Below are 25,127 nucleotides of genomic sequence, written 5' to 3'. Positions count from 1 at the left end.
GGTAGGGGTTCCTTGGGATATGAAAAATTATTTTAGGGGTTCCTCCATGGGAAAAAGGTTGGGAATCACTGCCCTGGTGGGAGGAAAGCTTGGACCACAGGTGCTATCTTGGATACTTGGGTGAAGTTTAGCGGAAGGAGGAGGGGCATAGCTCCCAGTACGACCATCAATATATTGAGAGGCCCTAGGGTTAAATGCAGCACTCCCAGCAGTGAAGCCAAACACGTTGCACAAGGGGCACTGGGATCACACATCAAGGCTCCACACCAACCACAGGCCAAAGACTTACATTTTATTTGTTTTAAACCAAAGCTGAGACTCTCCTCCAATCCCAGGACTCCAGGAGGTGGGGCTTTAAAGGGACAGCAAATACCATGAGACCTGGCAATGCTGCAGCTGACAGCCTGATCCTTTCCTGCACCCTGTCCTCTCCTCCCACTATAATTTCCAACAGTAACTGAACTACCCCATGTCCTTGTAAGAATAAACTTCTGCAGCAGCATCCCTGCTCCCTATGAGCCCAGCCAGCCCCGTACAGAGCCCAGGGGAGGCTGGGTAACAGGTTCTGCCCTCAGAGTGCTGCCCAGTGTGAGGCCATCACAGACCAGTCTAATGCACACAGAGCTGCCCAATCCTACCACATAATCACATGGTCTGAGGCTGGCAGGAGCAGAGAGACAGTGTGAGAATGTGTCTGTGTGCCTGCCTGCAATGGGAGTGAGTCAGTGCCACTGGGCGACCCTTTCCCTCTGCATAGAACCATAGAATGATAGAACTGGAAGGGACTATGAGAGGTCACTGAGTCCAGTCCCCTGCCCTCATGGCATAACCAAGCACCATCTAGATCAGTAGTTCCCAGGCCATGGACCACTGCCAATCCACGACCTGCTGGCTGCTGGGCCATGGCAGCTGCCGAAGCTCACATTGGTTGTTCACAGCAAGTAAGCTCCAGCAGCCATGGTGGATGAGGTATGGCAGGAGACAATGAAACAGGAGGTGCCCTCCTTCCTCCTCTGCGACTGGGGAGAGAGGGAGTGGGAAAGAGGAGGGAGCGTGGGGGCCTCCAATGGCTGCTCCCCCTGCCTGAGTGGCCGCTTTTGCCAGTGGTGGTACTGGGACTCAGGCAGCATCAGGAGGAGGTGGCTTTCTCCCGCCTCCCCCCATCAGTAATGACAGCCAGTTGGGACTCTGTGGTCTGCGTCCATGGACACTATTGCTGGCAGTGACAAGAGGAGGTGGAGTAGGAGGGACTTCCTTCCATCCCTCTTCAGTAATGGGGGCTGGCTGGGGCTCCACGCTACCCCCCTCCACCCATGGGGATGCAAGACACGCTTGGGGAAGAGAGAGAGAGTGCACGTGCCACCAACCACAGCTACCCCTGTCTGCGTGGCAGTAACAGTCACACACCCTACGGTGGCAGCCTTGGTATTGGGAGAGTTGGGGTGGGGGCAAAGGGGTGTTGAGTGAGGGCATGGTGGAGTCATGGGGCAAGAGGGTGTTGGCATGGACTATGAAGGTCAGAGTTTAAAGGGTCAAAGGGCATGGGACTTAGGGGTGAGAGGTCAAAGGGTGTTAGACATTGGGGAGCAGAGAGCTGTGTTGGGGCTAGGTGGTCAGGTAACATATTTATATATCCATGCAAAATGTTCCTGGTCTGCCAATGGTTTGAGAATGGGTTTGCCAGTCACTGGCATAAAAATGGTTGGGAACCACTAGTGGGCAATAATTTCTAATGAGGGGCCATTCCAGTATATCTACCGAGGTGTTTTGGGGTCTGGGACAGTGGTTGGGTGGAGAAGGGAGCTTGGGGTAGGGATCTGGAGTGGAGGAGGGGGTGTGGCGTCTGAGAGGGAATTTGGGGGAAGGAGGGGGTTGTGATTTTGGGCATAGGCTTGGGGTGCAGAGTCCAGAAGGTGCAGGAGAGGATTCTTGCCTGGGGAAAGGGCTTTAGGAGGGGGTGCAAGGTCTGGGAGGGAGATATGATCTGGGTGAATGGGGTGCAGAGTAGTGACTTGGGGCAGGGTATTGGGATGCAGGGTTGAGGAAAAGATATGGGTGCAGGGGAGGATTCTAGCCAGGGGAGGGGCTGTAGGAGGGGATGCATGGTCTGGGAGGGAGGTATGACCAGGAGAAAAGGGGTACAGAGGTTTTGGTGGTGGTCTAGGGTAGGTAATTGGGTAGGGGAGAAAGGGGGTAGGGGCTGGGAGGCGCTTATCTAGCGGGCTCCCACCCTGTAGCTAAGCAAGAACCTGAAGGCTGCAGTTGCAAGCTGCTCCATACGGCTCTGCTCAGCGTAGGGAGGTGGGGAAAAGGCTTCATCGGCTGCCTCTGCCACCAGCAAAATTTTCAGCTCCTCTGGTTTGGAAAGAGGCCAATGGGAGCTAAGATATTTTGCTGAGGGGGGCAGGACAGAGCCCAAAGCTTTCCTTCTCACTTCCAGCATAGAGAAGCTACATTTAAAGCAGCTGTAGTTGCACTGTGCTTAAGGGTCCAGTGAGGCAGCCACAGGCCAGATCTGATGGCTTGGTGGGCCACATCCAGCCCACGAAACTGCTTCTTGCCACCCCTGGTCTAGTAATCCCTGACAGGTGTCTATCTAACTTGCTCTTCAATATTTCCAGTGACAGAGATTCCACAACATTCCCAGGCAATTTATTCTAGTATTTAACCACTTTGAGAGATAGGAAGTTTTTTCTGATGTCCAACCTAAACCTCTCTTGCTGCAGTTAAAGCCCATTGCTTCTTGTCGGATCATCGAAGACCAAGAAAAACATTTTTTCTCCCTTGCTTTTTTAACACTCTGAAAACCACTATCATGTCCCCTCTCAGTCTTCTCTTTTCTAAACTAAACAAACCCAATTCTTTCAGTCTTCCCTCATGTTTTATAGACCTTTTATCATTTTTAACTATCCCCTAATCCAGTGTACATGGTGTATTTAACAGTCATGTTAACGCAGTACCTTCCGTTTAGCACAAACTGATGCCACAGGGGTTGGTTTAAAGCATTGTCATGCATGGATGTTGTTCTCCTTAAAGGTCAGAGAGGAAGGAAATTTAGGATGTGGCACCATTTCCCTGCTTTTCTTTTGGTTCTTTCTTAGCTGTTGGTGTTTGAGTCTGATTCCCCCGGTGTATTCCTTGGCCTTCTATACCTGGAACAAGAGGCAAGTCCAGAGAACCCTTCCGGAGTCAAGTTCTGAGCATTTTTCTCACATGCTTCCCTTTATCCCACAGGAGGGCTTGGTGAGGGTGAGGAGATTCAAACGTTGGAATTTTGCTGTTCCTTTTCCCCCTTCTCTGTGGGAGGTGTTTCCACTGGTGGATGCTTTTGTTCTGTTTCCTCCCCCTGCTTCCTCTTCCGGAGCAGCTTCATGGGTAGGAACTTTTGGAAACGTTCTCTCACAGGCGGCCCTGCGCTGTTTTCTTCCACTTGTTTGTTTCCAGGGGCAGAGCTACACAATGGGTCTGTTTCTCCAGTTCCAGGTGGCTCTGTGAGGTTTTCTGTCCTGTCCCCGTTCTTGGGGGCAGGGGGCTGTGCAAGGGCTGTGGAATCTCCCTGAAGAACAGACTCACTAAATCCTAATGTCTGGGGGAAATTCCAGTCACTGGGGGGGCAGATGCTGAGGGGCTTCCCCTCACCCTGTCCTGTAGCGAAACCAGGGCTGAGGAATGGGAACAATCCCTCAGAACCTTCCACCGGCATCTTCAGGATCAGGGCTACTGAATTGACACTGTAAAATGAGAGGCTCTTCTCTCCTAGATCCAGAAACACCCCAATTACTGTTGGCTTCACAGCCCAGCTCTGGATCATAGTGTCAGCCTCACTAGGGTAATAGCTCCCCTCTGAACTCCCCAGAGCCCAGCACCCCTCCTTGGGGAAACTCTGCAGCCTGTGACTTATCACTTTGTCTCTCACAGTCTCGCTCAGCACCCCCAGCTCCCAGTCTGGGCTGTCCCCCACCTCCACCTCCCAGTACCACCTGCAAATTACTGCTTCCTTATCCGGAAACCCCTGACTCCCCACAGCAATGAGAGGCTCAGATGAAGTAGCCAGCCCTGAATAAGCGGGTTTGTGCCGGACTGCTCTGCCATCAGATATGAGGAGTTGGGCATGTGCACTCCTTCGATCCAGGGTGATGAGAACTGAGGAGAAAAATCAGAATAACCCATTAGCCTCAGTTCAGTCAGTGACCCCACCGGAGAGAGATTCCAATCAGGACAACAGGAACAAAGGACAGAGGAGTGAGGGTTAGGGTGGCTGATGGGATGCCTGGCACTGCTAGCCTAGATCCAGCCAGGAACCCCAGGGAGCTGCAGAGCTGTGCCTGGGCCTGTCCCTTGTGTGACAAGAGGAGCTTGAGTGGGGGATGGCACCTTGAATCCTTTCAGTCCCCCCAGCCCAGGAACTCTCCCTGGGTATGTCTACACTACCCCCCTAGTTCGAACTAGGGGGGTAATGTAGTCATACGGAGATGCAAATGAAGCCCGGGATTTGAATTTCCCGGGCTTCATTTGCATAAAGCCGGCCGGCGCCATTTTTAAATGCCGGCTAGTTTGGACAGCGTGCCACGCGGCTACACGCGGCATGGACTAGCTAGTTCGGATTAGGCTTCCTAATCTGAACTAGCTGTATGCCTCATGGAATGAGGTGTACAGCTAGTTCAGATTAGGAAGCCTAATCCAAACTAGCTAGTCCATGCCGCGTGTAGCCGCGCGTCACGGGGTCCGACCTAGCCGGCATTTAAAAATGGCGCCGGCCGACTTTATGCAAATGAAGCCCGGGAAATTCAAATCCCGGGCTTCATTTGCAACTCCGTATGACTACATTACCCCCCTAGTTCGAACTAGGGGGGTACTGTAGACATACCCCCTGAGAGACATCAGAGCTTCCATAGAAGGTGACCAGGCTGAAGACTCTGTTGTTATGGCGGTAAGGCCGAATGGAGCTATTGGGGAAGATGATGGGGGTTGGATAGATCATTGCTGAAGGGCCAAGGGGAGATGGGTGGTGCCAGAACTAACTGTGACAGGATGCAAGGGAGCATCCAAAGAGAGAGGCCTAGAGCTTAGGGCATCATGTTTGGGGACCATACAGAGCATCCAATCCCATGGTTCGGCAGCCAACACCTGCCTGCCCCACCTGCCCCCCGGGAAGCCCCCATCTCTGATAGTCCAGCTACATAATACCGATATCACTAACCCCAATGCAGCGACTGCTCACCCCTCCCAGCCCCACTCACCCATGTAGCTCCGAGCCCGCCTGAAACCTGCAAGGGAAGAGGAACAAACATGGTCAGAGGAAACACAGGGCACTCGCTCCCACAAGAGACGCTGTTCTGGGAGAGGATAAATTGGCAGATAGAAAATGAGTGATATGACATGTGACATGAAAATGCACCCTCTTACCTTGCTCTCGGACAGCCCTGTCTGAAATGGAAAGAGACGGAGTTATTCCCTCTCACTTAGGCAGAGAGCTTGGGTCTCAGTGCTGCTCTGTGACCTGTGATCACTTTGAACATGGCTCATGGACCCTCACTGCTGAAGGAGAAATGTCCTAGCTGTGTGAAGTGAGACAGGCCCTTTCACCCAGAGACCAGAGACCTCTAACAGAAATGATTAGCTCTCAGGGATGCTTTTGTATTGTCTCTTATATCTGGGATTGGAGCAAATGTTGCCATCAGAAATGCTACTGTAAATTCACAATAACTCCATGTGCTTCACTAGAGTGAACCTGGATTTACACCAGAGTCACCCAGAGCAAAATTCCAGTCACTGAGAAGCTGCTGTTCGGCCTTGGCAATGGGGGATTTGAAAGCGATACTGGTAGGGTACAAATCCTGGCTATGATTTCCCGAGCACATAAATCTTGCAAGACAGGTTCCTTGATTGAACTCTGACCTTAGATTTTGATAAGCTGTGTGGCTGCACAACTGCCTATTTACAGGCTTGTACGCAGGAATTTCTGTGTGTGTGTGTGTGTGTGTGTGTGTGTGGTTTTTTGGTAAATGTGAACTGCAAGGGTGCAAACCCCATGCTCCTCCAAATAAGTGTGCTTCACCTGGCCAGGGAAAGGTAGGAGCGGCTTGTTGCCCAAGCCATGCTCCAGCAGGCTAGGGAAATGCTGGGGCTGATTCCTTCCCCTTCCTCAGCAGGAAGGCCATGTGCCATCCCCGACCCAGGCCTGTATCCCTCAGACAAAGCCTTCGTTACATCATGCTCTATACCCTTCTGCCCTAGTACTAAGCTGCTCATCACAGTCCTACCCCAGATCCTACAGCCTTGCACCCCAACCCTCTGCCCCATGCCTGAGCCCTTCCAAAAAACATTTTAATTCCATTTCTGCCATCTACATTTTGTTATGTGAACCAATATAAACGTGATGACTTCTATGTCGCACACCAACTGTGCATTGCTGCAGAAAATTCATGCTGCACATGAATCTAGTCTCTGCTCTCCTGCGCATTAAGGGAAATGGCCCAGAGGAGCCTGACCTGCAGCAGATATCTATGAAAAGTCACTGTCCCCCTCCTGCTGGGGCAGAATAATGCAAGTGGCTTTGGATTGTCAAAGGCCAGGTGACACTGGGCTGTATATATTAGCTCTGCAAAGGGCTCACAGTACTGCTGAGGAATGGAGGTGACTTTAATTCTGATTTCAGACCACATTGTTCACTCAGCGCTGCCCTGCACTGTTGGTGCCTCTGGATCTGCTCAGCACCGTGTGTCTGGAAGCCTCTGCCCAGGGGCACTAATGGGGAAGTGGATGAACTTACCGATCTTCGCACGCAGTGCCTGGCGTTCTGTGGGGAGAGGAGAAGGAGACCATCACTGGTTAAGTCCGAGTCATCCCAAGCCCAGTGACATGGGGTGGTTCTGAGTGTGGGTCATTCTGAGCACAGACACACGGGCTGTTCCAAACATTGTGGGTGCCTACTCTGCAGCAGGGATTGAGCTCCCAGTCTGAGCAGGCAGCGCAGTGTTAGTGCCCTAACAGCATCAGGTAGCCATGGGGAGCATGTGCAGGGCCTTAGGCTAGTTGCTTCTCAGGTATAAATGAACTTACACTCCCTGAGTACATACAGAGGCAGATACCCTGAGCTGCTGCCTCTGCTCGCTCCCCCCCCCCCCACCCACACACTGCTATATTAATGCACTAGCTCAAGCAGAGCTAACTTGTGTCTGACTGCCTGACAAGGTACCAAATTAGCTCCTAAATAGAGCTCCAAAAATGACACCTAGGAGCAGTACCTCATCCGTTGCCATTGCAGGAAATGAGGGAGGAGAGAGTCATATCAGAACACAAGGACTGACAGACACTGTGGGACTAAGTGTGCATGAGAGGGTCTGGCTTCATGCCCCGGAAGGGGCAGGTCTAAGGGAGGATGGGGCAAAGACTGAGGAAAGGGTGGGAGCTTAGGGCACCTAGCACATAGAATCATCCAGGCCATGGCGCTGGGCCCCCTACCAGTCCTCAGAGCCATGTGGAGCAGCATGCCAGTGCTCCCATGGCAATTCAAAGTGGCCCAGAGCTCTGGCCACCACCTGTTACTAATAGTAGGGCCAGAGGCTGCTGGGTGCTCCTGGTCTCTTTGAATCCCTGGGCCCAGGGCAATTGTCCCTTTACCCCTCCCCCCACCCCCAGCAGGCTTGCACCAGAACATGTGTCATATAGAGCCCTACAGCCTGTCACCCAGCCTCAGACCTCCTATGTCTGTGCTGTGCAATCCTTTTGTGGTGCTGATCCGCACAAGAGTTTACCTCTAGAGGAGGGGTTGGCAACCTTTTCAAAGCAAAGAGCCACATTGCATCAACATTCAGAACAAGGGGCCAACGAAGATCCGTAGAAGAATGTCCATTTGCATGACTGAAAATATACAACTTAATCCTATTGATAATTGACATCATGAGTGTTGGCGGTGGAGGGGGCTGGGGATGTAGGGGTTCAGAAATCAGGGTTGGAGTGTATGAGGGGCTCATGGCCCAGGGTTAGGGTGTGTGGGATGTGCAGGAGGCAGAGCAGGGTGCTGGGGTTAGAAGTAGAGTATGTAGGGGGCCCTAGGTCCAGATTACTTTACTTGGCTGAGGCTGAACTGCTTCACTTGGGCAGCCACAAATGGAGGAGGGACTGGGAGAGGATCATGGCCAGATCATGGCCTCCCCTCCTACATGTGCCGCAGCATGAAGGGGGCCTCAGTTTTCCCTTCCTGCATCTATATGGGGGCTGGACCATGTGGCCTGCCAGAGGAGCATGGTGGCAGGGGACAGACCACAGCAGTCATAAGGGGACTGGAATTGGGCCACTGGCCCAGACAGTGGTAACTGCTCCCACTGTCCCCTCTTACTATCACACGCACCTGCCCCTAGAGTGCACCCTGAGCCAGCCCTTTAAATGAGCTTGTGACCCAGCTGCTCGGGGGTGGCCAAAAGACATATATTTGATTCTGTCGCAAGCCATGTTTAGCTCACGAGCCATAGGTTGCTGACCCCTTCTCAAGGGTCAGTGGTTGGCAGAAGTTTAGCCAAGGAAGGGTTTTCTGGGGTTGTGTGGTGCTAGATTTATTGTCCAGCTCTAGACACATGGGAACAGGTCCTCTTCAGACTCTTGTGAGGACAAAGTGGTGGTGGGACCGATCAGAGTGAACCTCACACTGCGTATGGAGTGGCAGCAGGGTTTGGAGACACTGTACTTTTGTGGCCCAAACCTTGACTAACTGTGAAGAAAAAAGAGGACAAGACTGAAAAATCCAGGGCTGGGATAGCAGGGAGGTTTGGGAGGTGATTCAGAAACCATGGTGGTGCTCAGGGTTGAGATAGTGGGAATGCAATGGGTGGAGACTGAAGGGGCATGTCAGAGCTGTGTGTATAATGGGAGCCCAAAAATGGGAGAGCAGGGATTTTGCATTTCAGAATTGAGCTATATCCACACAACAGCATGGAAGACATTTGCCAAGCCCTCACTCATGGTTTGTCTAAACACCCCCTTAATTCTTTAGCCCAGCATTTCTCAAACTGTGGGTCCCGATCCCCCGGGGGGGTCACAAGCAACTTAGAGGGAGATCACAAACAAATTAGAGGGGAGTTGCAGCAATGGGGAGGGGGGTCGCGAGCAACTGGGGGGGGGGTCACGGTATCACAAGTTTGAGAACACCTGCTTTAACCTATGGTGGTATGATTTGTAGTTTACACCAAAGTGTCACAATGTAATGCCTCAGATGTGCACTACAACACCGCTGGTTGTGCACTACACACTAACTCATTCACACTAATGCAATCTTCTTCCAACAGGACAACATTCATGTAAAATAGCATCATTGTAGTTTAAACCCACAGCATCCTCATGGCATTACAGTACAGTACTGTGGTGTATGTTGCTATTCACAGCCCTGTCATCGGACTGTTGGGCAGTGTAGAGCTACCTTGACACCTGCTGTCCATTAAATTCACTCTCCCATCTCAGGACAGTGAAATCGGAGCTGCAAATTGTACACGATTTATTTATTTCTGAATCCAGGGCAGGGATGGTAGAGCAGGGGGAGGGATAATCATGAAGGTGACAGAAGTCCTTACACTGCATGTGATGATTTTCCTGTCTTATTATGATATGAAAAAACAGAAACACATTTCCTATCCAAATACCTGTTTCCAAGGCTTCCTTCTCAGACTCTGAAATGGGGAAGAGAAAAGAGACACAGGGTTGCAAATATTGTATTTCAGAAAAAAAGGGATTTCTTTCTTAACACTCTTCACCCGCCCCTTCTCCCATTTTGGTAACATCATTAATAAGACCACCACCAATAATAATAATAATAATAGTTAACACTCCTGAGCTACATTTGCATGGGGTATTTCTTGCTTCTTTTTGCAGCACTCAGTGACTCCTGTTCTCTTTGCACAGAGGGGAAGATATAAGGGTTTGTTGTCCCTTATATTAAAGATCTGTTGGAAACCACTAAACATGGAATTCTAGGGCTGGAAAAGACCTCAGGAGGACATCAAGTCCATCCCTTTGCTGAAAGCAGGACCAACCCCAACTAAATCATCACAGCCAGCATGTGATGAAGCTGGGACATAAAAACCTCTAGGGGGAGATTCCACCCCCTCCATAGGTAGCCCATTCCAGTGTTTCACTGCCCTCCTAGGGAAATAGTTTTTCCTAATATCCAACCTGGACCTCCCCCACCACAACTTGAGACCATTGCTCCTTATTCTGCCATCTGTCACTACTGAGAACAGCCTCTCTCCAGCCTCTTTGGAACCTCCCTTCAGGAAGTTGAAGGCTGCTATCAAATCCCCCCTCACTCTTCGCTTCTGCAGACTAAACAGACCCAACTCCCTCAGCCTCTCCTCATAGGTCATGTGCTCCAGCCCCCTAATCATTTTGGTTGCCCTCCGCTGGACCCTCTCCAATGCATCCACAACCTTTCTATAGTGGGGGAATGGGGGGGGGGGGCAGAACCGGACACAATACTGCAGATGTGGTTTCACCAGAGCCGAATAAAAGGGAATAATCACCTCTCTGGATCTGCTGGCAAAGTTCCTCTTAATGCAACTTAATATGCCAGTAGCCTTCTTGGCTACAAGGACACCCTGTTGATTCATGCACTGTATGATTCTGTACATTCTCTAATAACTGGGGTTAGTTATAGATATCTCAGAGTTGCATTCCCACACTCAGTGCAGAAGTTGGCAAGTTTGACAAAGGCAGGGCTGGTATTTAGTGACAGATACCAATGGGCAGAAGAGCTGGAGGAGTCTCTCCAGCCTTGGTCCTTGACTACACATACACTTGCACCAGTTTAGCTAATTAGGTTTGAAAACACACCTTGAGTTAATCTGGGGCAGGGCAGTACTTAGTGCAGGCCTTGGGCTGGTACAGCAGGGCTAGCAGAGCCATGGGCTGGGGTCAGTTACTCCACAGCGCCCCTCTGGCTGGTTACAGAACAGTGCTGATGGCTGGGGGAGTCCCATCCAGCCTTCCCTGCCCAGAGGAATGGTGGCCCCCTGGGGACATGGCAGAGAGCAATAGAGGTGAAAGAAAGGATGATCAGGGCTCTTTGGGGATACCTTTTTCAAGGGAACCCCAGTCACTGTGCCGGCATGTTGTATCTGAGCATAGGATTTCCACTGCAAAATGCACATTTGCCATCCTGTTACCATCAGACTGTCTCAGAATGCAGGGGAGATGAGGACTTACTAGGCAGAATTCTCCTGGCAGCATGTATATCATTGCCCCGAGCGCACAGATAATACCAAGCCGTCATGGAGCTCACACATCTCAACAGACAGAGCAGGAGACCTACCAGAAGACAACCGCTCCTCCTCTTCTTTCTGTTTCTTCTGAGGGGCCTTTTGTTTCTCTGCAAGACATGGGAAAGGAAGGGGACACACTGAGCAATTTGCTAAGACAGGTGGGGCTGAGACCCCCAGTGTGTTTGTTAGTTTGGCTTGGTTCGTAAAACCAACCCAAAGTAAATATCTGAACAATACGACACTCCCATGTCCTAGCCCAAGGCCCTCTAGGGCCGGGTTCTAAACATGCCCATGACACAGCCCAATTACCTCTATATTCACGGTATGTATAAGCTCCAGCACCAACGAGAACCAGAGTGAACAGTGCCCAGAATGCAGCTAGCCAGGGAGACATCCGGGGGAAGACATCACCTGGCAAACAGAGAGGTGTAGAGTGTGAGGAGCACAGGACCATCCTGGACCTGGAAAATGGATTGACAGCTGAGCCCTGTCTCTGAGATCCCCAGAAATTGACAGGCATGAAGGAACATCCCCTGTAGACTCAAGTCACAGCCACACATGGGAGCCATTGAAACTGGCCTGCCCAGCCCTTCCTGCACAAGCCAGCTGATTGGCTGTTCACTGTCACACAGCTCCCAGTTCTCAGTCATCATGTCCAGTCCACATAAGTCCTGAAGAGATCAATTATTTTCCTAGCTGTTCCCAGTGAGTTATGAGTTTATGGATTCATAGCTGTTATGGCCAGACTAGGTGATTTTGACCATCTAGTCCAGCCTCCTGTACCACCCAAGTCAGAGACCCTGCTCCAGTGACCCCTGCAATTTCTGTTCCAGCTGGAGCGGAGCTTCTAGAAAGAGACACCTAATTTGGGTTAAAAAATTCTAACGTGCAGAATTCACCACGTTCCCAAGGTCAATTGTTCCAATGATTAATTCTCCCTTGCTGTTAAAAACCTGTAGCTGATTTCTAGTTTCAATTTGTTGAGCTTCAACTTCCAGCCCCCAACTCTTAACAGCTAGATTAGAGACCTATTTACTGTCAGAAATCTCCTTGTGTATGTAGTGACAAAAAGTGACTACGTCACCTTTTAACCTTCCCTTGGATAAGTTACAGAACTTGGGCTCCTGCATTTTTAACTGGGAAGCAGTTTCCAGACTTCTAATCCTTCCTGAGCACTTTCCAATTTGTCATCATGCTGTTTGAAAGTGTGGGTACAGGAACTGGATACAGTATCCAGCAATGGTCTGACTAACAGTATAGACAGGTGATATCACTTCTTGTCTCCGTCTAGATAGTTTATACGTTCCAGGGTTGCATGCTCCATCTTAGCTCCAGCATCGCTAGGGGAGCTCACATCCAACTCATCTTCAGAGTCACAGCTTTCCAGATTACAGTCTACCATCCTTTAGGTATGACCTCTGCTCTTTGGCCATGTTAAAATGCATGTGTGATGGTGGGAACTTTTTATCTGACCAGAGAACTAATCCCATGGATCCATGACAGATTGTTGATAGTGTGAACCCAGCTTATCAAATAAGAGAGCTCAGTTTGCACTATTTGTGTTATTTTTTACGACTCCATCAATTCTTGGGTCATCTACAAATTTTACCTTTCTGTTCTGCTCTTTGATAAAGCTCTTGAGTAGCATTGGCCCAGAATAGATCACTGTGTTACCCCACTAGGGACATCCCCATTGCAGGATGATTCATATTATAATTACTTTAAGATCTAACAGTTGTTTTTAATCCATATAATATTGGCTACACATCATCCGCTTTTCCGGAATAACTTGCCAGCTGACTAAACTGGCCCCTTGAATTTCCGGAAAAGCACTGACGATCTAATGTAAAATCATCAGTGCTTTTCCGGAAAAACTATGCTGCTCCCGATCGGGCAAAAGTCCTTTTCTGGAAAACTGTTCCGGAAAAGGGCCAGTGTAGACAGCCCAGTAGTCTTTTTCACAAAAAAGCCCCGATCGCAAAAATGACGATCGGGGCTTTTTTGCGGAAAAGCGCGTCTAGATTGGCTACGGACGCTTTTCCGGAAAAAGTGCTTTTTCGGAAAAGCATCCTGCCAATGTAGACACGCTTTTTCCGGAAATACTTATAACGGAAAACTGTTCCATTTTAAGCATTTCCAGAAAATCATGCCAGTGTAGACGTAGCCATTTAGTACAGTGCTAATTTTTTATTAGCGTTTCATGCAATTATAAGCCAAAGCCCTTACAGAGTATGAGACCTGCTCTATGCTACAAATTTAGGTTGGGTTGATTACATCACTCAGAGATGTCAAAAATGCCACACCCTTTATAATGTATTGAAGATGACTTAACCTCAGGTGTAGACACCACTATTTCAATGGAAGAATTATTCTGTCAACCTTGATACGCTTCTCAGACAAGTGTATTTACTACAGCCATGGAAGAACCCTGTCTGGCACTATAATAAGTGCTAACACTGTTGCTGCTGTAGTGTTTCTAGTGTAGACAGGACCTGAGTCTACTACTTCAGTAGTTACTTTATCAACAGTCAGAAGTACCATTTTTGTCAACCATGCACCTGGCCAAATGTCATCGCCACCAAATGGAGCCTGTGCTCTTTCTTAGGGATAGCATTGAATTAATATGCAACTCCAACAGTATCCATGGAGCTTCGAGAACAGCAACACTGCTTTTGAACAACAACAGCAACAACTTAATGCCATTAACAGCTCTGGAGAGAACTGCCAACAATCTGTTCTGCATGGGGGTAGGAGAGAGAACTCACTGGAGAGGCGAATGGCCGATTGTTGCTCCGTCTCCACCTGGCCATTCCTCACGATGCAGATGATGTCTCCATTGTCTTCTGCTGTGACGGTGACGTGACTCACAACGCTGTACAGGTTCCCCCCGTCCTGAGTCACGTCAGTCACAATCTCTGTTGCCAAGTTCTGCTGATTCTTTCCAACCCACTGGAGTTCAGGTTTGGGGAACCAGCCTGTGGATCGACAGGTCAGCCCGATCCCCTGGCCCCGAGGGCCCAGCACATCAATGTACACTGGAGCCACAGCTGCAGGGAGAGACAGGGAGTGAAAGGAAAGCTGCCTCCTTGTGTTCAGCCTCCATGGCATTCCTCAACCTGACAGATCCCCCAAACCCACCCAGCAGGGGGCAGTGCACATGGGGACTGGGAGGGATGTAATGGGGATTCAAACGTTACCAGAGAGAGCACACGGCACCAGGAGGATCCCCAGGCTGCACACACAGAGCCACCATCGCGTCTCCATGGGAACACCCCCTCCGGCAGGGACCTGTCGGGAGAGAGCAGGGATGGTTAACACCCCCCAGCCTCTGTGAGGGGCTGGCAGGGCAGGGAACATATCTCATCCATCATCTGACCCCACCCCGTCTGATACCAGGCACAGCATTTCCCCAGGGACAGAAGAGGATTCACCCCACCCAGGCTGCTGTGCCCCCTGCCCAGGCCTGGCATCAGGAATTTATACTACTGGGCTGTGCCGTGTATCCACCCCCACTTCCTCTCCTTGTCAGGTGCAGGTGTCCCCAACTCCCAAGCAGGGTGAGCCTACAGCAGAGCAGAGCCACTCCAGAGGGAATTTCAATTGTACCCACATGGCTGCCCCCCTGCAGTGTCACTACATTTGCTATGTAGGTTGGTTGCTCCATCCCCTGAGCTCTTCAGCCCAGACCCTGCTCCTGCCAGGTAGTCTGCTTTGATCTGTCTGGGAATGTCCTCCAGGTGGCACTGGAATGGTCATGGGGTTCCTTAAATAAACCAGGGAATGCAAAAAGAATAAAACTTTTATTAAAAACAAACTTAAGAGTATCCGTGGTGATGAAGTGCTGGGCCCAGCAACACTGCTCTGCTCCCCTGCTCTCAGTTCCTCACAATTCCTGAGTTCATCATCCCATCCTTTATGAGGGGGCCTTTCTAAATTATACACTTACACAAACACATCTTTGCAATAAGACTGAGCTGCTGAGGGAAGAAATGGCGGTGAGGGGAGGCAATCCTTGCTGATAAGAGGCGAGACGGGGGTTCATGGGCTGGCCTGTCTCTCCGGGCCTACGTCTACACTGCCTCTTTTTTGCGGAAAAGGCAGTGCAAATGAAGCGCTCATTAGCAACTTCTCATGCTTCATTTGAATATTCTCTTCCAATGTTTTTTGCGGAAGAGGTTTTTGTGCAAAAAAAAAAGGCAGTGTAGACGCGTCTATTTTGTGCAAAATGGGCGCAATCTACACTGGTGGATTTTTTGCACAAAACCCTCTTCCTCAAAAAACATTGGAAGAGAATATGCAAATGAAGTACAAGAAGTTGCTAACGAGTGCTTCATTTGCATTACCTCTTCTGCAATAAAGATACAGCGTAGACATAGCCTAGGAGGGGAAAGTGGATCTTGTCTCTGCCATTCCAACAGGTAGCAGGCGGGTCTGTGGGGACCCCATATCAGGGAGAGCCCAGGGCCTTTCATTGGTAATCTAATCCCACCTGCTGAAGAGTTCCCAGCTGCACAAGGAAGGAGGGATTAAAGTCTGGTCCCTGAAGCACTCTCTGATATCAGTGTGTCTCTAATCCCACCCCAGAGCAAAGGGTGAGTGTAGGTTTCTGGGCCATTATATTACCTGCTGAACACCCTTGTGCAAAGCAGGACTCTGAATGCAGAGAATCAGGCACAACAGGTGCTGGGAATTCTGGGAGGAAGGCAATAATAGGTTGTTGTTTTTTCAGGAAAAAAATTCATTTTATTCAAAAGTTTTCCTGAAACAAGCCAATAGTCTGAGAAAATGACTCAAACCAAAATAAAAATGTCTTGGGAACTTGGTAGAACCCAAGTCATTGTACAGGGAATCTGGTCGCCAGCCTGGGACTGTAAATTCCCCTCTAAAGCAGGACACCTAGGAGTCAGGTCCTACAATGCTGGAACTCCCTAAGCTCCTAAATGATTTGAGTGGTTTTGAAGATGTTTCCCACCAGGCACCACTGTCAGAGCATCCCCAAGCTTCCTGCATCTGACCAGCCTGTGAGCTCCAGACCCACAACAGAAACCAACACACAGGACAGCTCTTATACCCCCCAAATTTCTCACCTTCTGATCAGCAAATCCAGCTCTCCTCAAATGAGTGGAGCCCAGAAAGACCATGCTGACCATTCTGTGCAGGGCAATTGACTGGAGCCAGAGACTGTGTTACCAACACTAACCACCCAGAGGTAAATCCTGGCCCTACTGAAATCAACGGGCATGTTCCCACTGGCCTTTACAGGGGCAGGAATCCAGTCTCAGTGCAGAGCCAATGTGTGTGTCAGCTGTGGAGAACCGTAGAGTCTGACTCTTCGGCTTTGAGCCTTTTTGGGCAGAGACTGTGCCTGATCTGTGACTGCTCAGCACCTGGAACACCAGACCCCTTGCTCCAGGCCTGAGCCCTTGTGTTACCATAGTAACAATGCTGGAGTGGCTCGAGGGGGTCACTGTGGCCAATGGACATGTTGCTGACCCAACGCCGTCCTTTTCCACACCACGAACAAAACCCTGTTCAGCACACTGCTCCTCACACCAGGCTGGTGACCACTGTGGTGCACTGTTTGCATGATGGGAGAGAGGAGGGACACGTGACAACAGCAGCCCCGCCCCAGCGAGCTGCTTTCCGACGGTCAGACCGGGCACAGGCGAACCCTTGGGTGGTGCGGGTGAAACAGACGAACCCTCGGTGGTGCGGGGTTGGGAGGACAAGATAACAAGGCAGAAGGGAGCATCACAGGGAAGCAGAGTCCCAGCTGATCCCAGCCCAGCCAATGCCAGACAGCAGTGCTCAGAAGGGGGGATTTTGAGGAGGACAAGCTGGTGGCTTTGTGATCACTGAGAGAAAGCTGTTCCCTTGACTGATGGCAGTGTGGGGGCACTGGTGAGGACAGACTGACATTCTAGGCTGCCATGGTTGGCAGAGTGAGAGCTGGTGGCTTGAGGCAATGCTGGGTCTGACAGACAATATGCAGTGCTGGCCCGAGCCATTCTTGCACCCCGGGCAGCCGCTCCTGCCATGCCCCGAGCAGCCACCAGGGTCATCTGCATGTGTGGCCCCACCCCCTCCCGGCCCAGCAGCACCGTGCGGTGCCCCTGAATCAGGTTGGCACCCCAGGCAGCTGCCTGGCTAGCCCACCCTTTAATCCAGGCCTGGCGATATGGGATCTAACCCCACACGTCCCTCAGGCACAGACCAGGCCTGTGCACTCAGTGCCCTGTGCCGGGTGCACACCTGTTCTACCACAGCATCATGTCCCACTAGACACAGCTTGGAAGGTCTGAGCCCAGCTAGGCCCAGTGCCAGGCTCAGAGCTTTGTAGGACAGGGACAGTCTGTCTGTATGAACCACACCCAGCATAGTGGGGCTTTGAGATCTGTCAAGGTCTGTGCCCAGCCTGTCACCATGTGGCTCTGACAGCTCATGTGGTCTGGGCAGCACCATGCACTATGGGAACTCCAGTCTTGAACACCCAGGCTTCAAGGTGCTTCTGTAATACCAATAGCAACACAAGGGAGATGCCTGAACTTGGAGCCAAATGCCCCCCCACACATACACACTTCTGGACTGGCAGCCTGGGGAGTCACCAGGCGCTGCACCCTCCTCTGCAGTCAGATGTGATTCCCAGCCAGCAGGTTTATTAGTCCACACAGCATGGACTAGACTTTGCAGAGTAACCAGAAGCAATCAGCACAATCCATCTGCACCTCAAAACAATGAGACTCACTCTCACACTCTGAAACCCACCCTCCAACCCTCTCTAGCCTTTGTCCTACTTCCCAGGCAAAAATTGTCACTAAGTCTCACCCCCTTCTTGGGCCCGGGTTACAGCCTTTGTGCACGTGGGGATGGCTGTCACACTGACAATCCCATCACCATCTGGGTACTGGTGCAGTGCCCAGGGAAACTGAGGCACACACATGGACTGAATGCAGAATACTAGAACTCATGCAACATAACAAAGTGAACAGAGTGAATACAATCCCTACTTGGTCACATAGCCTTGCTTCCTAGGGATATCAGTGGTGCAGGGTGAAGAAAAGGTGTGAGTAGAATGACCATATTTTCCCAAAGGGAAAGTGGGACACCCCACAGATTGGCCCGAGTCCCCCCTCCTCCTTCTGTAGGGCCAACGTGAGGTGTTCCCCCCACAGGAAGGTGAGGCAAGTCTGAGACCTCCTTCCTTCCTGCCCAAGTAGGGAGGCTGGTCTTACGTCCTGCTTTCCCTACCTCCCTTGTATGGGGCTGACCTGAGTCCCCTCTTCTCCACCTACATGTGGAGCCTGGCTGAACTCTCCCCAGCCCTCCCTCCAGTGCAGGCCTGGCCTTGCTGTTCCCTCTCCCATTCCTCCATGCCTTGCTGGGGGTTGCACCCACTTTTTGGCAAATCTTTGGAGTTCTCCAGGTTTCCTTTGCCAGCCGATGATCATTCAGCAAGAGCAAATGGGACAAACGCCCTGGTCTACCAAAAAAAGCCCGGGCAGCTGAGACAGAGCTGCCTTTTGGAGAGGCATCAATCACCCGGGCACCCTTCAGAGACAGGCCCCAAGCAGCCCCAAAGGACCACACTGTGCAATGAGGGGTTAGTGGGGGGGGGGGAGCAGTGTTTGCCCGGCACTGGGAATGACCTGCAATTGGGGGGAATTTGCCTGTGGGGGGTGGGAGTGTGAGCAGCCCTTGAGAGTGAGGGAAAGGGGACAATAACAGGGAGGGACCTACCTCAAGAACTCAGCATGTCCCAGGAGTTGCCAGGCAGCGAGCTGGGGTCCCAACCCCACACCGAACACCCAAGGAACTGGATTGACCAGCTGGGGTGGGTGGGGAAATGGATCCGTAACTGTTGGTGAACTCTGACCAGGGAAAGTGAAAGCACCAGGGTGTCTGTCAGACATTAACTTGGCAGAGAGGATCTGGCCATGACCCAGGGCAGGTTTCCAATTACCTGTGCAGACAGGGGAGCAGGGAGGAGTTTGTTGCCTCTGGGCTTCCCATTCCTCTTGCAGTGCAGCCCTGAGATCTGCTCCTCCCCTCCCCTAAATCTGCTCCTGATGCCCGCCTAAGGTTGCCAGATGGCTGAAACAAAAATACCGAACAGCCCCCCGCAAAAAAAAAAAAAAAAAAAAAACACCAGGAAAAAATTTTGTTGAAGGAAAAATAAGGGGGGGATAGGACCAAAGTTGTTGAGCCAAAAAAACAAAAACAAAACAAAACTAAAAACCTCCAAGGTCCTGGATCACTGCTAGGGGTTACCAGGTAGTCATTAAAAAAAAAACCCAAACCTGGACACGCTTCATGAGGAATGGGGGGAGGACCGGCCAGGAAGGGAGCAGTGCCGGCCAGGAAGAGGGGGGCCTGGAAACAGCTAATGGGGGAGGGAAACGGGGCTGGCCAGAGGAGATGGGGGGGCCAACAGGAAGCAGGGCTCATCATGGGGGGGGGGCGGTCGTGGGATATCAGGGGAGGAGGGACCGGCCAGGAGGGGGCAGGGCTGGCCAGGAGTAAGGGGGGGTGGGAAGCACAGCTGGGGGGGATTGGGGGCTGCAAGGGTGGCCAAGAGGAAGGGTGGGCAGGAAGCAGAGCTGGTTGGGGGGGGGGAATGCAGCTGCAGGGAGATCAGGAAGAGGAATGAGCTGGCAGGAAGCAGAGCTGGGGGGGCGGTGCAGGGGAGCTCGCAACTAGAGGGAGTGCCTGCCGGGTGTGCGGCCTGAAGGACTCCGGCTGTGGCCAGTGGCTGTGGCCAGTGGCTGCACGCCCCCCCCCACCAGGTCTGCTTCCCACCCCCCTTCCTCCAGGTCCCTCTCCTCCCATCCAGCTTCGCTGCCCCCGACTCCCTCCAGCTCTGCTTCCTGGCCCCCTCCTTCCTCTCAGCCAGCCCCGTGGCCCCTGGGACACCCCCCCCCCCCCGCCAGCTCTTCTTTCTGCCCTGCTCCCCTCCCAGCCAGTCCCACCCCTCCTCCTCTCCTCCCTGCCCACGATCAAGTGTGTCTGTTTTTTTGGCGGGGTCTACCTGGCAACCCTACTGGTGGGAGAGAGTTGGCTCAGTGCCTGGCTCACTGCTGGGGGGAGGGTGTCACAAGGGAAGCCCTGAAGCAATCCTGTGCCCTAAACCGGGCCACTTGCAGAGGGAGTGTTCCTGAGAGACGAGACTCTTCAGAACCAGGGGGTCATGCAGAAGCAGGTTCTGACCCTGGCCTTGGTCCCTTTCCTCCTGGCTCCAAGCCTCTGGGCTGCTGCTATAGGAAATGCGCCTGGGAATGAAGCATCTGAACTCGCTAGTGAGGCTGCCGCAGGACCTTGCCTGTCTCTGTGGCTACATCTAGACTTCAGATTTCTTGTGCAAGAAGATTTTTGTGGAAGAGCTCTTCTGCAAAATCTTCTTGCACAAGAGCACATCCACACTGCAAAAGTGCATCCCAAAAGCGATGCACTTTTGTGCAACAGAGTGTCCAGACCAGGGGTGGCCAACCCATTAAATGAAGAGAGCCGAAACAGCGACAGAAAAAATGTGAATAGCTGCACCCGATTTTTTTTTGAGCAATTTTTGTTGGGTGAGAGGGGGGAAGGAAGCTGTCCCTTTAAAATACAAGGCTTTTTGGCCACATCAGGCTCCTGTTGGCCGCCATTTTGAATCACTACCCCAGACAGCTCCCCTGCCCCAGTGATCACAGGGAGCCGGGGGCCATTGTAGGGGCACAGGGGTGGGGGGAAGCTTCGTAAACTGCACTTTAAGGGGGGAAGAGCAGCATGTGGCTCGTGAGCCAGGGGTCGACCTCCCCAGTACAGACTGTCTGGATGCTCTCTCGCAAGCAAGCATTGATTGCTATGCACAGAATGGCCACCAGGCTGCCTGTGCTTTTTCCTCTTCAGTCTTCTTGCACAAAAACCCCTGTTGTCCATCCACATGCACCTTCTTGTGAATGAACTCTTGCGCAAAAAGAAGTTATTCCTTGTAGAAAGAGGAATGCTTACACCACAAAAAAATCCTCTTTTCTGTCAATTTACTAGTGCCAAAGTGTGCTTTAGGTGTGGACACTCCATGAGTTTTTGTGCAAAAAAGGTAATTTTTACACAAAAACTCTGTAGTGCAGACGTAGCCTGAAACTCAGCCAGGGGATTATACATAGGGGTTATACACAGACTTCTGAAGCTGGCCTGAGAATCTTTTTTATAACACGAGCCCACAGAAAACTGATCAGGTCAAATTTGTGAATAGTTTTGGGTTGGACAAAACGGTGTATTTGGGTTAGTAAACTGTTAATTGAGAAATAAACTTTTACCCAGATATGCTTGTGAGAACACAAAAAGTGGTTCGTTGTGTTAGGATCTCTGGTGAGTGCTGGGACAGGGCACAAAAGGGTTTGTGTGAAGATTTATAATTTCTGGATTTTATTTTATTTATTTTTATAGGTGCCTTCATGAGCACTGGGACAGTTTCTATGCATGATTGTACCCATAGGGGAGATCTATAAGTACTGAGGCGACTCATATGTTGGGGCTGCAGGCATACAAGTGTGTGTGTGACGGACCCAGCAGGGTCCGCACTAGGAGCGGGGGAGGCCCCACCTCCCCGGCGGGAAGCGGCGGCCAGGGTCGGCCAGAAGCCGCTCGGCGTGGCTCCGCCGCGGCCAAAGGCGGGGGCGGGCGCGCGCCAGAGGAAACGGGGGTAGCCCCGGGAGCCCGGGAGACGTCCGGCGAGGGCGCCCCGGTTTGCGCCCAGGGCGGAAGCCGCGGGCACGCTTCGGCGAGAGCCGCGCGGGAACCCCCTGGAAGGGGCGGGGCTGACGCCCCTGACGTCACCCGTTCGCGCCCATAACAGGGGCACCGAGACGCCCAGGCAGGGGGAAGCGAGCGGGCAGCCACCCTGGCTTCCCGGCACCCCAAGCACCCGGCCTTCCGGGCGACAAAAGGGGACGACCCCGGCAACTGGAGACTCGCCCTGGGACGAGCCCGGCGTTTGCGACGGGGTAAGTGATTTGACTCTGCACCGGCCCGGGAGACTGGCGCAGCGGGAGTGGAAGGAGTCCGAGGCGGGGCCGTTCTGGCGCCCGTGGGCAGGCGAGTTTCGGGCGGCTGCCCCGCCTGCCGTGGGGGGAGCGCTTTAAAGCACCCATCCCACTTAGGGCCTCGGGCTGGGACCCGGTGGTGAGGGCGGGCCCGGGTCCCCCACTCCCCCACGCCCCGACCTCAGTGTAGGTCCACAAGGCGGCGACGGTCGCACACACCACCCCTCCCCTTCCCCGCGGAGAGGGGCAGCAAGACAAGGGGGCAAAGACTAGAGGGACGGCTCAAGAGCCCCGGTCGGACCCCCGGCCGGGGGCCGCCCGGGAAGTTACAGGCCCGGGTCCGCCGAGCCCCCTCGGCCCTACTCGGGGCGAGGGGTGATCGCACCCGGGCCCGGACTTGCCCGTGAACCCTGGAGGGCAGGGTAACTGGGCGTTCGGAAGGCGGTGGGTTCGCGGAGCCCCACCCCACCCCGCCGGCCCAGCCCGGGGGAGCTGGGGTGTGGAGCTCGCACCCTTAAAACCCGCTACAGTGTGTCCACAGGATCTTTTGTGAACTTAGGGGACCGTTCCTAATGCCTTGTATCTTCAGATTGCTTGTGTGTGCTGGAGCAGGGATAGGTTTGGATTGTTAATAACAGTGATGTGGAATGAGAATCCCCAGTTGTTTCCATTTGTTAACTGCTGCCTTGCTCAGAGAGAACCCTACATAGGGTATGGCTGTTCCAGGATTTAGGAAGGTGACTTCCTGGAGAGTGTGTGTCGAGAGGAGACCTCCCTGTATTTCTCTGCTTTGTCTCCCCAACTCTGCCTCAGGGAAGAAACTGCTTATTGCTGGGATAAGGGCAGATTGGTACGTTTGGGCCCTAACCCTGTAAAATACCCTCTCTTTCCCTGGGGAGAGAAAGCATGTAGATAAAGTCACCCATAGCCATGAACATCCCCCTCCTGTTCTGCAATGTGATTTGTCCTTTTCATATTTGTTCATTTTTTTTAATTGTATCCTTTGGTATATATGGTTGTGACTACTTTCTTCCACTATTTGATCTGAGGAAGTGGGTCTGGCCCACAAAAGCTCATCATCTAATAAACCATCTTGTTAGTCTTTAAAGTGCTACATTGTCCTGCATTTTACTTCAGCTACACCAGACTAACACGGCTACATCTCTATCACCCATAGCCATGATAGTCAAGCCCATGCAGGACTCCCCTCCCATAGTGACATGTGCCTGAGGGGAGCAGGGGCAGTCATAATGACAGAAACACATGTACTGCTGGAGGGAAGAAGGCCACAACCCATCCTTATGTATGTTCCCTGGGGCAAAAGTAGAGATGTCAGAAAATGTCAGGGAGTCATGGCACAGACCCCAAAAGATGAAGTTTTGCGGTTGACTTTTAGGTGCTTTTAGGTCGATGGAGCCATGTAGATTAGGGTTGTAGACATTGCTAAATGAAGCGCCGATTTAAATAATTGCCACATCATTTAAATCAAATTGGCTGCTGTGCTGTGCCAATCAGCTGTTTAATTGGTCAAAAGGTCAAAAGACTGCCCCATTATGCCTTGTGGGATGAGGTTTACCAGGGCAGTCAACAAAGGCTTTTGATGTCGACCGCCAAGCGTCCAGACTACCGTGCTGTGCCAACAAACAGCTGATCAGCACAGCGTGGCAACCATTTTGATTTAAATGAAGCAGCGATTATTTAAATCGCCGCTTCATTTTGCTATGTCTACAACCCTCATCTACATGGCTCCATCTTCAGAGCCATGTAGTATAGCCATACCAGCTGGACTCACAGGGTATGTCTATACTACAGCATTATTTCAAAATATCTTATTTCAAAATAGTTAATTCAAAATAAGTTATTTCAAAATAATGCAACTACACACAAGATGCATTTCGAAATAGCGCATCCACACTGAGTGGATGCTGAATCGCATTTAAGGCCGGCTGGAACCAGGTCTGGCAGGGCATCAGGTCAGGAGTTACTTTGTGTGGCTCTGCCTGAGGCTCTCTGAGGCCTGTGCATAAAGGGACCCCCCCCCCCCCCAGACAGCTGGTTCTCAGGTTTCCCTGCTTGCTTGCCTACCTCGATGAGGGACAGGAAACCATTTTGTCTCTGTGTGCTCTGGTTGCCCTCACTCAGGACATCACAGCACTCTGCAACGTGAAGCCAGAGCTGCCCCTGGACACTCTGGTGCTTCTCGTGGATGCGTTGCTGTGAGCCTGGCTGCACTTTCTGCACGTGGGATGAGGTTTACCGGGGCAGTCAACAAAAGCTTATTGTTCACCGTCGAGCGTCTAGACTCCCCACTGTGCCAACAAACAGCTGATCGGCACAGCGCATCAGCTATTTTTATGTAAATGAAGCGGCAATTATTTAAGTCACCGCTTCATTTTCCTATGTCTACAACCTTAATCTACATGGCTCGATCAATGGAGCCATGTAGTTTAGACATACCCAGAGATGCCCAGAAATTCCCAGAAGTAAAGGGAATGTCCCCTCTGGCCATGAGCAGTAGATGAAGCTGCCACTTGTGAAGGCTTGCTCCCCAGCCTGGGACCTCTCCAATGCTCCACTCCTATGCTGCCCAGGCCCCACCCCCACTTCACCCAGACCTACCCCCTCTCCCCTGTTTCCTTTTTCTCTTCCCTCTCCCTTGCTGCTCACCCCTTCCAGCCAAATCTCTGTACCCAAACACAGCAAATAATTTTTTTAAAACGCATTCTTCTAAAATTTCTCTCTCAAGAAAACGGAGCATGTTTTCCACGACATGCCAGATGGTGAAGACTGGACATGCAGAAAGTACTTCATATTTCTAATTGGATTTTATATTTTAAATGTAGTCTTAAGCCTTCAT

At 51.7% G+C, this 25,127-nt stretch overlaps 1 protein-coding gene across 1 annotated transcript; it reads right to left on the bottom strand.

Moving 5' to 3' along the window:
- Positions 1–259: 259 nt before the first annotated feature.
- Positions 260–19,110, bottom strand: LOC112545415 (butyrophilin subfamily 3 member A3-like). The gene is made up of 10 exons (XM_075915437.1): positions 18,987–19,110; positions 14,447–14,537; positions 14,015–14,296; positions 11,559–11,660; positions 11,300–11,356; positions 9,636–9,662; positions 6,773–6,799; positions 5,407–5,427; positions 5,241–5,267; positions 260–4,143 (listed from the first exon to the last, which is right to left on the bottom strand). Exons 2-10 carry the CDS (start codon positions 14,511–14,513, stop codon positions 3,260–3,262), a joined length of 1,494 nt encoding a protein of 497 aa, XP_075771552.1. The 5' UTR covers positions 14,514–14,537; positions 18,987–19,110; the 3' UTR covers positions 260–3,259.
- Positions 19,111–25,127: the final 6,017 nt, after the last annotated feature.

The sequence above is a fragment of the Pelodiscus sinensis genome, unplaced genomic scaffold (assembly GCF_049634645.1).
Source record: "Pelodiscus sinensis isolate JC-2024 unplaced genomic scaffold, ASM4963464v1 ctg34, whole genome shotgun sequence".
Classification (NCBI taxonomy): Eukaryota; Metazoa; Chordata; order Testudines; family Trionychidae; genus Pelodiscus; species Pelodiscus sinensis.
This window is presented reverse-complemented; position numbering and strand designations above follow the sequence as displayed.